This window comes from Acanthochromis polyacanthus, chromosome 19 (assembly GCF_021347895.1).
Source record: "Acanthochromis polyacanthus isolate Apoly-LR-REF ecotype Palm Island chromosome 19, KAUST_Apoly_ChrSc, whole genome shotgun sequence".
Lineage (NCBI taxonomy): Eukaryota > Metazoa > Chordata > Actinopteri > Pomacentridae > Acanthochromis > Acanthochromis polyacanthus.
This window is the reverse complement of record NC_067131.1, coordinates 18,031,761-18,045,416: the sequence shown is the minus strand read 5'-3', so window position 1 is coordinate 18,045,416 and position 13,656 is coordinate 18,031,761. Positions and strand designations below refer to the sequence as shown.

The 13,656-nt window shown below is 44.6% G+C and overlaps 1 protein-coding gene across 1 annotated transcript in view; it reads right to left on the bottom strand.

Moving 5' to 3' along the window:
- The window catches only part of shisa9a (shisa family member 9a), a 75,057-nt gene extending 61,655 nt beyond the window's left edge, over positions 1-13,402 (bottom strand). Inside the window, exons 1-2 of the mRNA XM_022208251.2 lie at positions 12,467-13,402; positions 11,703-11,809 (exon numbers count right to left, since the gene is read on the bottom strand). Of these exons, the coding sequence (XP_022063943.1) occupies positions 11,703-11,809; positions 12,467-12,981 (622 nt within the window). The 5' untranslated portion in view covers positions 12,982-13,402. The remainder of the gene's footprint in view (positions 1-11,702; positions 11,810-12,466) is intronic.
- Between the last annotated feature and the right edge of the window lie 254 nt (positions 13,403-13,656).

Sequence of the window (13,656 nt, the reverse complement as noted above, 5' to 3'; positions counted from 1 at the left end):
GAATCCATGTTTTTGAGAGTCCTGTCAGTGTGCTGTGAGGTGGAATTGCTCAGCCATGGTGTCGACTGCTTGTTTTGCTCATGACGTGTCTTCTGGCATCTGAAAAAACACCATATGGACATTCTAACAAGGTTAAAAACTTGATTTTCGCCAGAAGGGGTCTTTAACACCTGAGGCTTTGAGTGTGAACGTATCAGAATTAGCATATTTCAATATGTTTGGTATAATAAACATTTTATAACAGCAGGCGCATCCAGCGGCAGCTTCGGTGGCTCCAGTATCTGTCAGTAGCAGCAGCTGCACCCACAGCAAGCTGGATGTCAGTGTCATCAAAATGAAACAACGATATCAGGATGGGGATGGAATAATTAAATAAGTCAGTTAAAATAACTTAATATGCTGAAATACTAGCTTTTTATTTTTATTTCTAATTCATTCTGGCACTGAGGCTGACTATGGACATTTTTTTTGTAATAACTGACATACAGTAGACCAGAGTTAAGTAAGCTTTTTACAGACCTGTACAAGATATTTTGTATATCATTCCTTGACAAGTGTAAAAGCAAAAATTTATGGGTTCACATGGCTGGTATGAAAATCTCTATTATAGGTGAATGAGAAAGACATTGTAAAGCGTTTTCAGTACCAGTAGCGCCAGGGAGAGGCGCTAAAAAAGTGCAGACCATTTACCATTATGTGTTTTGTTGTCACAGTGAGGTTGCCAGGCAACCAGTAGCTGTTTCCTCCTGTCTCCAGTCTGTAAGTTAAATTACGTTCCAGCTCGACATCAGACATCAGAATGGTATCAGTTCTGTCATTTAACTATATGCAAGAAGGCAAATAAGCAAACATTGTAACATTTCATGCCACTCATTTTCTCGATATGAAACTGGATCAGCATTGTAATCCACTGTAGCGGTAGTGAATTAATTTATTCCTGCAAAAATGAGTAAAACGCAAACTTCTCAGGGCGACCTTTTGTGCTCAAATCCTTTTCAGTAGATGGAGGCTGGCTACGAGGAGGGCTGAAAGCCTTGCTACGAGCATTGTGTATTCAATCAGTGTGCTCTCCTTGCCTCTGTTCTTTGACACAGAGGTGATTCAGGCTGTGAGATGGTTTTTCTAACAGCATCAGGATGGGAAAAATAAATAAAGACAACATCTGACCTTTCCTGAAAGAAAAGCTCCCAGAAAAAAAACCAAACAGTTTGATCTTTTGGTTTAAATCCTCCACGAAAGGAGAACTGTTGCTCAATTGTACACGCTACTCATTCTCAGTCACACAGCATGAAATATATGAAATGTAACAATCTGAGCAGGTTTATCAGTGTCCTCTAACCATGTTGTTACAGAGACACATCTCTGCTTCTCTCTGGAGGAGAATCTAGAAAACCTAAACCACAACAGGAGCAGATTCTGTAACCAGCTACTGCCATAAGACACGTGAAATGCCAAGAGAAAAAGGCAACAGTGGCCAGAAGCCTAGTGGAGCTGAGAGTAGGGCGATTGCTGCAATCAGAAGGGTGGAAAACAAAACTCCTTCTCTGTTTTCGTGAGGCGTTCCAGGCTGGTAATTTGCAGGCAGGCAGACAGGCACAAGATCTGTCGGAGTGAGAGCCCAGCATCGTGACGCATTTCGCCTAGCCACATGTCCCCTATCCACAGGCCAGCACCCAGCAGGACAGGGGGGCTGTGTGGGAGCGGGGGCTGTAAGCCTGTCCACGAGGTTGTGTGTTTTACTGTTTGTGTGTGTCCATATGTATGTACGAAGATGGGAGGGTGAGCGACGGGAAGGCTGCCAATGTGTCCTGACCTCCTCGGGGCTGGGTGGCGAGCGAGCCAGGCCATACTGAAGCCTGCGGGCAAAAGAGAGAGAAAAGAAATGGAGCTCGCTCTCCCAGGATCGAGTTTGGTGATGGGTGTATGTGTGGGGCGGTGGCATGGACGGGGAGTTTCACAAATGTGCCCCCAGCATGAAGCTCTCTGCCTGTGACGCTGGTGGCATCAGTCAGCTGGCCAAGCAAATCTGCTGCCTGCCCCTGGGCCGTGTGAAACCCAGGCCTGGAACTGCAAATTGTGTGCACATGGAGATTATATGCATGTGGGTACCTTTTTGTGTCCATATGCATGTGTGTACATTAGAAAGACAGGAGAAAAAAGAGCCATCAGTACTCTGCGAACACGGAAAGTGGTCGGTGGCTTTGGCAGGTTCAACCACAACAGACTGTTCCAGATTGTTCGCTTTCGAAGCCAAGACTTTGAGAATATACAGGCAGGGAGAGGTGAGTGTCCAGCATAGCTCCTGTAAGTATCATAAGATACTGACAGTGGTAGCAACCTTTTTATTCAGATGAACCACACAAACCTGCTGGACAAAGAACTCTAACAGCACCATGAGTCATAAGCTGTAAGTTCTTTTTGATCTGTCTATCTGTCTATCTGTCTATCTATCTATCTATCTAATGTATTATATACAATATATAATCACATCACAATTTCACTTAAAGTAGGCCGATGGGGCCACTGGCAATACTGAAAAATCCAGATATCTACACTACGGTTCAAAAGTTTGGGGTCATCCAGGCAACGTGAGTTAGCATGGTTAGCTAACACAATGTACCATTAGAACACAGGAGTGATGGATCTCTGTACCCCTATGTAGATATAGTACCATTAAAAATCAGCCAATTCCAGCTAGAATAGTCATTTACCACATGAACAATGCCTAGACTGTGTTTCTGATTAATTCAATGTTATCTTCATTGAAAAAAAAAATGCTTTTCTTTCAAACTGACCCCAAACTTTTGAACGGTAGTGTATATATTCGTCAGCTATTATTCTTTATATATGTCAATATGTTAAAATTATACTGAAAAGGGAAAACAAAAACTAGCACCACCTTAATATGATGACGCCACTTAACTCTGCACCACCAGCTGTACTCTGCTACATGTGCTGCAGACAGTGCTGAGGGTAGTGTTTAGCAATTAAATGAAATTTTGAATTCAACCACTTTGAACTGAACTACATTTGCCTCTATCAAGGTGCACAGGTTAATGTGAGAGGTTAAGGGAGTGAATGTTTATTCAGGACTGGGTATCACCGGACGTCGACCCCACACTAGTCTTTGTGCACCCCCTGATGCTAAGGTATGGAATGTGTTGCTTCGGCACACTTTCATAGCTGTTTTACACCACAAAGCCAGGCCCAGCCAGCTGCAGCCTCTAGCAGGGAAGGGTCTGCGGGCTCAGATGGAGATCCAGATGTCCATGGACTCGTTATGTGCCTCCTTGGTGGTTTGCATCTACTGCATTTAAGTAAAATCATCAAAGATTCTATAGAATGATTTTCTTATTGCTATTGATGAAGCATCTATCATCTGTACATATAACTATTGTCTTGTCTCCTAGGACAAGCTGAGAGTATTCTTGAGAATGGAGCTGTTTTGCTGGGCAAACTGGCATGACAACATTTCTAAATTACCCAAAGCATATTTTTCTGCAATATGTTCCAAGTCATTTCTTTCACGTAAATTTACATATTGGCACACACCAGACAACATATATGCCAAGACTAATATACATATGAAATAGGCCAATATCAGCAAATAATATTAGCCAACAGTATTTACGTATCTTACACCATTAGATCACAGGTGGAATACTGTAGCAAGAATATACAGATGGATGCAAAATAAATGGAAAAAAACAACATGAAGGGTCTCAGTAAAGTGCTGGGCCACCACATGCTGCAGGAACAGTTTGAATGATTCTCCAAGTCTCTAAACTCCACTGGAGGGATGAACACCCTTCTATGCAAATATTCCCTCATCTGGGTGTTGGTGACGGTGGTGGACTTTGCATTGTAGCACGCTGATCAAATTCCACCATAATACTTAAAATGAGTTAAGATCTGGTGGTGTTGAAGGTCAAAGCATTTCAGCAAATCATTTTCATTCTCATCAAACCATTCAGTGACCCTTTGTGCCCTATAGATGGAAGCATTGTCATCCCGGAAAGCACCTCTCCGATCAGGATAGAAATGTTTCATTCACTCAGAGCAACTTTATATTGATTTGAGGCGACCCTTCCCTCCTTTCCCTCTGAGGGGACATAAGGATCCAAACCACGCCAGCTGAAATCCATCCACAGTATAACAAATCCATCGGATCCCCTTATTGTAAGGGCTAAACATTCAGGTTTTTCCTTTCACATGTCTGTATACATTATACTGTTGGCACTACTGAAGATTAGGGCTGTATGTTCTTATTAGAAACAGTGGAAAAAGGAAAAACTGAGTGAAAATAGCAAGAGATTACAGAGGATTTTACACAGCGTTCAGTATTACACCGCGTAACACAGTTACATGTTACGGAGCCTAAATAGACTTATAAAGCCACTATGAGATTTTGCTTGCTTCGCTGTATATCTGACTGACGGTAAGCTTGTCATTGTTATAAGGAACACAGCTGTTTTCTCGACAGCTCCTCTGCCGCACTGACTAATATAAGGAAGCGTGCATGAATCCAAGCGTCTCTTGTAACCTAAACATGTCCAGAATTACAAATGCAACCCGCTGTGTTTACAGTTATCCTCATTAATAATCACATTTCTGTGTGAATTCAGAAAATAATCCTAATATTTGCCAAAAGGCTTGACTCATTAGGTTGAATAGTTGATTAGGTAGAGTCAGTGTAGCAATTAATTAGAAGCCAGTGGTGAGAACCACCTGCTCAAACATACAGATGGGAAGTCTGTGTGCGGATCCCACGACCGCCTGCGCCTGCTATATCATTACAGATAGTCAAATGTAAATGAAACAGATGAAGACGGACGGAGGCAATATTCCTCATCACACTCGGGATTTGACTGAAGCGCGCCACAGGTTGAGACATACACATGCAGGTGTATATGATGGGCATATGAGCCGACGGAGACGTGAATGTGTGCACAGCCGCAAAACGCACACACATAATTACCTGTCAAAAGCAAGATGTGGCTTCCTGGGAGTAAATGAACTGATTAATATTCGCGAGGAGGGGAAGGGGTGGTGGTAGTGGGGTGGGGTGTTCGTCTGATTAGAAGTTAAAGATATTCTCCATCCCTGTTGCTTCTTTCATTCCACCGCAACACAACGTAAAGATGGAAAATATGACACGCTAAGAGCAGACGATGACGGGTGGAGCGCATCGGACCGATCAAAACTGCTGTTTGCTTTCTGCTTCCCTGAATGAGCGCTCGTTCCAATTTACACCAGCTCTCAGAGAAAAGCTAATGCTCAGTAACAAGAGCATGATGCAGCTCAGGGTAACCTGCTTCTTCTTAGGATTTCAGAGAAGAAATTACAAAAGCACGCTCTCTTCTCGGGATTTTCTGTTTCTGAAACCTTCTTTGCTTTTTGTTCCCTTTCCAGTTCTCGGTCTCAGTCTGCCTCCCTCCCTCCGGCTGTGCTGACACCTCCTTGTCCGGCCTCCCTCTGCGCCTAAACTGACTAGATGTCTACTGTTGGTCGATGCTCGCTGGCTGTGCGGCCCCAGAGCCCTAATAAGCAGGAGTCTAATGGTGTCCCAGGGCTGCTGAGGGGCCTCACATTAGGATAATTAGGCAGCGAGAGGGTGAAGGAATGAGGCCCTGGAGAGGGGGAGGAGACGCTTCTTCACTTTCTGAGAATCTGAGCTCTGTGACTTGCTGTGTCTTTGCCGTTTTGCTCTGTGGCTGATTCTATTCCATTGCGAGGCTCCAGATGATGCTGAAGGACATGATTTTGATGAGTGATGAGGTTCTCCAGCCAGTTAAATCTGCTTTATGGCAATGTGACTGATGCTGATGTCTGACAGCCTGAAGGCGTTGTGTTAAAGAGAGCCAACAAGTGTATTCCAGCAGGTATTTCTCATGTTCTAACTATGGGCTGAATATTAGATCCAAATGAACTCAAAGATGCATTTAATGACCATCCTACACAACGTCAAGTTCTCAGCAGCTAATTTCATTTCTTCTGATATATCTTTGGCAATTTAGGAGTCTACATTCTGTTAAAAAAGATATTAAGACTAAAAGCAAAGCATTATTTGAGGCATATTTGTCTCGACAAACAGTTGCCTCAGATGTTAATCAGTGCTATCATGCTGGTTGTATCTTATTTGCATCATTGAAGCATCCATTTTCCTCAAATTTCAATTTCCTGGGTAGAAACAACTGTCACGATGGTAGCAGCTGTTTAAGCCAAAGAATTATATTAAAACTCTCACGTCTGTGTGCTACATATAATGTTAGAGCCAGGAATCAATTAGCAGCTCTGTTTGAAATATAAAGAATCCACCAGCCTTCATCCTTCAAAGTTTACTGAACGATACCAGGGACGATATAAAGGAGAGACTCTGAAATTGAAGAATCCTGAACAGAAATCTGTGAGAGAATTCTGCATCACCAGAGATGATGGTTTTATATCAAATCATTCCTCACCACTAAACCAACTGTCTGTCTAAATCAGAAACATCAAGCCTACGCCGTGTCAAGAAACTGTGCGCATTCGTAGTAGCAGTGTTGAAAACCCCTTTAAACCTCATTTTGAAGCATTTTTAAAATCAAATTGCACAGATTAGTAGTTTTTATGTCTCATTAACCTTCGGAATTGCAGTTGTGATCCTGTCCCCATTAGTTAGATAGGGATCTGGTCCTTGAAGTCTGAAATAACTCCCAAGTGGTGTTTCTAAGAGTGGCAGGACTTCCTTAAGAAGACTTCTTTAAATGTATTGTCTTGTTTATGATTTCCCACAAAAAAGGGAGGTACATCATGTGTTCTAGTAGAAACAGGGTTCTCTGCATGCAGCAGCAACAAGCATTTCTCAGTTCAAGGACAGCAAATTTCCAGAAAACATAAGAGGACTGAACACACAATTTAATTTACAGACTTTATGAGCGAACTGGCTGGCTAGCGTTTTAACACTACTGTGTCCTCATCCACTTTGACTCCGATGAAGACACAGTAATGTTGAAAGTGCTTGCACAGTAAAAGCCTATAAATTAAGCGGCGTGCTCCAGCCACCTTTTGTACTCTGGTGTATTTTCTATGCTTTATGCTCATCATGTCTAGCACAGAAACATACCACACAAAACTCTGTATTTTCACTGTGCAAAGGAACATGGTGGAGTTTTGGGACGATCGGCATTGGTTGTCTGTATGATTGCCTGTCTGTCTGTCTCATTCAGGGAAGGTCAGAAATGACACAAGAACCAACTGATTAGATTTTGGCAGTGATGCAGCTTATAGCTTGGATCCACGGATTTGTTAAAGATTACTGTATCGTTCCGAGCTAGTGGCACAGCGTCACTGTAACTATGACTACAAGTGAACACTGCATCAGCTGCTTGCTGACAATCACATGATTGCGATCCCAGTACAAATCCACCACTGCAGACGTATCGGGACTGATCAGTGGGAAATGATACAAGGAACAATTGATTAAATTGTGGGGGTGTTTCTGAGTCCTGTCAATTCTCGGTGCCTGCTACATATTTAGGTCGCTCGATTCAGTATCCGTACATAACGTACACATGCACAACACATACCTGTGCTCAGTGCAAGGTAATTTTGTTTGTGGGTACATCTATGTTAAATGGCCACATTCTATGTTGCCGTGATTTCGGTTGCATTTCTGACAATGCCATATGGGGCAACAAACAGCTTTTGTGGAGTATTGCTCTCTCTGAGTGCTTTTCTTGCTAGTACTGTGGACTTAGTCAGGCCAGTTATTCTCGCCTGTTTCTTGTCTCATTGCTAAAGTTGCAATTTGCTGGCTGTAGCTTCATATTTAGCATGCAGATACGACAGGAGTGTCACCTATAGAAGGGAAAAAACATATTCCACAAATGCTGAAGTATACCTTTAAGTGCATGCGTAAAAATGTCCGCTAAATGTGTCTGTGTGAGAATGTAAGTAAAGCGGATTAAGAAATGGAACAAACCCTTTCCTCGATGGTGTCGATCAAAGAAAGCGAGCTGTAGATATAGTGGGAGCTTTACTGTCACTCCAGCGGCCTATGAGTCTGAAAGACAAACTCAGGGATGGAACCTCAACTGTGCTTTTCTTGCCTGTTTGAACACAAGAACAGAAGCTGAGCTTCAAACGGAGCCCGAGCTGGAGTGACGCCTCACAGATAACTACCTACAGCTCTGTCATTTTCTCTTTCACAGCCTCTCTTTGCTTGTTTCTGCGGCCCGTGTGTAGGTTCAGTAGCTGAAGCGTCTCTTTCCGCTCTGACACTCTGCAATCAGATGTGACATGCTGAAGGCTCGGATGACAGTCGGGAAGACAAGGTCACACAGTCACCTACTTTTAACGAAGGATATGTACAACTCCTTTTGACAGGCCTGTGCTGCGCATAAAAACACATTTACACAGTGCATGCACACTGTGCGCACGCATGCACCTCCATTCACTCACACACACACACACACACACACAGTCACAAGGAGGAGCAGCAGTATTTTGCAGACAGGGCCTTTTCTCGTGCCTGTGCAATCTCCGAAGCAATTACCTATTAAAATTTCATCCTTCCCATCTCAGAATGTTTAGGAAAAGATTATAACTACTGGGGAGGTAATTAAGCCTGCAAATGGTGAATTGAGTTGTGAATACAGAGCACTGTGTACATTGTGTAAGTGCGTGAGTGTGTGTTTTGTCTTAATCAAGTGCTGCCCACCTAGAGCTCTTTATAGTGATACGCAAAATGACGATTAGGGAACGAAAAGCGCTATTGGTCTGGAGGATAATTCACCATCAAGGATAACTGCTTTTTTCCAAACAAATTTCACAACTACTCATTCAACGGAATATACAGTAAATGTAACAGTGAGATGAGCTGAGGACTTTGAGGTTATGGAGCTGAAAACTTGAGCTAAAGTCACCTTGAATTAAATGCTAATGGCTCAAGACGTTCCGAGTCAATCCATGGAAGAGTGTAGCTTTAATAGCGCCTTAACGTGGCACATATGACAAATACACAGCCCTGTCCTTCATCAGGGAGCGCTGCCATCAGGCTGGATTTTGCCACTGAGATCACTTGGCTCCCCTCTTTGTGCCACTTCTTCCTCTCCTTCCCCGTCCTCCCCGTCCCCCTCTTTTTCCATCCTTCCCGTCTTTGTCTCTTTTCGCTCTTTGATGCTGAAGAGACGTGGGATTTTCAGCCTTTTAGGGAGTCAAACAAAGTCTCGGGGTTTCGAGATGACATGAAAGAGTGTGAGCCTGCACCCAACTGGGGAATTTGTGAGTTGGCTGGTTTCTGTTTCACAAAGCAACAACAGCGTCCAGTTTTATTACTCAGTCTGTTGCAGGAAAACGCATTGGGATCTCCGACATGGCAAACACAGACCTCCGGCTTGTATATTACTAATTGGTTCTGTGTTTTTCTCACTTGTGTGGCCCATTATGATCCTGAATTATCAGGCAACGGAGGTTTTCTGTCTGTTTCACGCCTCTGTTGGCAAATACACTTTTTTAAATGATCAAGCAGCAGCACTCGTCGGTGATTCCTTTACAAGCAGCGCAGTCGCACAAGACCCAAAGGAATCTTCTCCTCTTTTATAAGAAGCACAGACCTGCCAGACCAGATTCATTGATGCCAGTAATAGGGGCAATCTGGCCATAAGCTATAATCAATATGGAGTTTGCACTTAAATAGATTTTCCAGCACAATCCTGGGCCACATCCGAACAGACTCCCTTAGTGTGCCCAAGCATGTGCGCAAGTGGCCCTTTTAACCTGACCACTTATCTTTACATTGCAATTACCACTCTCTTCACTCTTTCTCTCCATCTCTTCCCCCGTCATCTGTCCTTTGCATTTACAGTGACACGCCTAATGAAAAATCACCTTGCCCTTTCCAGTCTATTAATCTTCGGTTAATCACTTAAAATAAGAATACCACGTCCACATCCGGCAAAATCCATATCTAATTCCCCTCCTCTCTCTACAAACTGTGATGAATCGCCTTCCGCTCTCGACCGACGGAGGGACCCGTCGGCCGATCGGGTGGCTGCCGTGGGAGGGATCCCGCCAGATCACAGAGGTTAATAAAATTCCACATGATTACCCACAAGCCCCAGGATTAGGAGGTTCAAGGGAGCAGGTTCCACATTGCAAATAATAATCGCTTTTTCACAGCTGTGTCCTCTCCGGCCACTTAGGTGATAGGCCACCCCGCTACCTCATCTCTCCTACAGTGAGGAGAGGGAATAAAAGACTCGAGCCGGCCCTGACACCTACTGAAAGTGTTATTTATCTCCTTTCACAGTGGCAGGTTTTTAAGACTCGTCCTACCACCTTTCCGTTTATTCAATAAAAAAACAAAAAAATAAAAATGCACGCAACCTTTCCTTCTCCCTTCTACATGAGATGCACTCTCGTCATGATTTTGATGGTGTCTGTGGGTGTAGTGCTTCACGCTGAGTAGGGTTATGTCACCTTGTCGTTAGCCAGGGGAGCTGTTGTAGGATTGCATATTTATCTCATTCTCACAAATAGAAGTAGTTATTCAATCCCCACCACCACCACCACCACCACCACTTCTTCCTTACATGTACACTTCCTGATTGATGATTTGAAACTCAACTGTGCAGAGTTTACAGATAATAAAAAGAATTAGGGGATGTTACCGGCGTTAAATGTGATCAGAATCTTTGCTGGCTGCAAGGAAATTAAGTGAAAAGTTCACTTTTTGTGAAAAAAGCACATCAAAAACTTAATGATTTTTCTTTGCCTTGCAACAAAGTGATGAAATGCACTCAAATAGGCAAGATGCAGGCTGTTTGATGCTTTCAGCTGCAGTTAGTTGGAATACTACAAGATGCCATTCATGTATAGCTCGATAGTAACACATGAGACGAGGGAGAGACGTTCCTCTGTGTGACTGGTGATGCAACCTTGCGAGGCTGCTGTGCACTGAGCGCTACAGTATCTTTATATGTACCGTATGCTCTGGTCTGTACATATTTGTGCTTTGTGCGCATTCGTGTGTTTGATCTTCGGTGTTAAAAACACAAAGAAGCCCGCTACTGTAGCAGCCCACGGGACACAGCAGAAATAGACGGCATTCATAGTCTTTGTATTATACCCTTACCACTGCCACCCCCCCAAAAAAACCCTCCACACAAACACACCACCACCATTTCCTCACAATCACACACACACTCCCACTTTCCTCTTTCTTTCTCTCATTATATCATGTGGGCACGAACCAAAATAAAGCACTGAATAATGGCTGGATTTGAAAAAGCGGGCTGAAAGAGACGAGCAGATCTTTCTCTTTCGAGCGTGTTATGAAATGGATGGATATCTGGCTGCTGAGAGATAAAACAAAACCCATTTGAAACAAAATAGGAACAAGCCTGCAGGGATGTGTGCTTTCTTTGCGCGCTTGCAACTGAATCTTTGAGGATTTTCTGACTCAAATATGAGTTTGGTTCCAAACATTTGAACTCAGCTGAGATTGATTGACTTGATCCCCGAACCCTTGCATCCTTACATCACTCTGAATGACTTCACAGCCTCTGACACCAAATCTGGACACGGGCTTTTGTTTTGCTGGCACACTCTCCACCCACACTTCCGTATGCTGCTGATCAGTTACGCACACAGTTCACAGCAGCCAGTCCTAAACTCCCTGAGTAAATAAAAATCATTTTAAAAAAAAAAGAAAAACTCACGCAGGTTTGTGGCCCTGGAAACAAAGTGCTGCGAATGCATCCCAAGGGCCTCCTCCCCCCGATACTGCTCACCTGGACACCCGCCCTGCAGCACACTGGCGACGGCCCTGTTAGACAGAAAGGAGGGGGGGGAGAGAGACATTGAGGCGGTGGCGGATGAGGGGTGCAGACAAGAGGAAATGTGGTTAATTTAATTATTCACTTGGGCTGCACTGGTGCACCTTTTCACGAGACTGTGTGGTGAAGCAAAGTGGGGGAAAAAAGACTGACATTCCCCAGTGACATTTGGTTTTGTTGTGCTGTTTCTGCTGCACATACTCTATTAAATGACACCATGAAGGTAAAGCGTCTCCAATTAGGCACACAAATGGAGCGCAATGCCGCCTTTACTCCAGTGAAAGAAGCCGCCCCCGCCACATGACAGGAGCAGCGTTATGTTATCCACCACAATGGATGGATAGGCTGGAGTGGAAGGCGCATGCAGCATCCAAGAGTCTTGCCACAGAAGATGTCATAAGTTGCTCTGGTTGCCTAGAAACCACATCCAGTGTGTGAAATACGATGCGTTTAAGTAAAGCAAGTTACAGCTTATTGCAAATGTTCATGTATTTTCATGTTGTACTTCTGATGCGCGCAGAGGAACGACGCGCTCCGTTTGAGTGCGTGCGTAGGCTACTACTGCAAGTGTCTTTGTAAACAAGCGCTCAGAGAGAAGCAGGCAGGGAGAGGGAGAGAAGAAACGAGGGAGGGAGGGAGAGACTTACCTGGACATGTTCTCTCTCTGTGGCCGGTGCGCTTTTTCCAGCCCCAGTTTGGTGAAAATCCCAACAAGAGCCATGATGGCCACTACTCCACAAATGATGTAAACTATTAAGTTCGTCTTGTCTTTGGTGCTGTCGTGAATCTTGTTCATCTTTTTGTAGGGGGTCTGCCCGGTCTTCATCCACACCGGAGCGTCATAATTTTTACAGGTGGTCTGGTCGAGCCGCGAGTGCCTGAAGGAGCAGCAGAAGCGGAAGCCACAGGTGCCGCAGCAGTACAGATAATTGCCCGTTTTGCAGGTGAACGGCGCGTCCCACTGGCCCATCACGTCGTAGTAACCCCGACATTGGTCCTCCGTGTGTGGGGTCACCTCGGACACGCTCTCCTCCTCCCTGGAACCGTTGGAGGTGGTGATCATGACGAATCCGCCGAGCAGTCCTGGCTCCCCGTCAGCCTTGCACACGAGAGCCATAAGTTTGAGCAACAAGAAGCCGAGGAGAAAGTATTTCCCTCTCATTGTGCCTCCGGTCAACTTCAAGCGGAAAGGAAAAGACTTGGAGAGAGGAACAAAGGCGCACGGTCATGGTATGCTGGAAAGTCCAGGGACATACATCCGAGTAGCAACGCACCGTCATCCGCGCAGATGGACATCTTTACTCACATAGCATCATCCAAAACAAAAACGCGCAGGAAAAAAAAGAAACTGAACTGAACTTAATCTGACTGGCTGCTCTCTCTGCTGCGCATCTATGCGTCTTCCCCAGAATGGCTTTGGCAGGCTCAGATTTCGCGTTTTTCAGGAGTGCATCACTTTACATATCCATCTGTGCGCTCTTACGCACAGGAGTAGGCAGAGACACAAGCCGCACCGAGGATGAGAGCGCAGTGTGCGAAGAGAGGAGCCGAGGGTGGGAGCGCCTGGTGCGCAAAAGGAGAGGAGGAGGAAAACAGGGGGAGGGAAGGAGGGAGGGAGGGAGGGAGACTGCGAGGGCTGAGAGAAAGAGAGAGAGAGAGAGAGAGAGAGAGAGAGAGAGAAGCTTTATTGTGAAATATTATGATAAAAGCCCCGAAATACGCACATCACTATGCAGTTTTTGCGAGGAAAGACGTGGGAGACCACCCCCCATTTTCGCCACTTTGTGCATTTTGCAGCTGTAGGTTGCCATTGTTTGAGAAATATCACAAGTGGCTT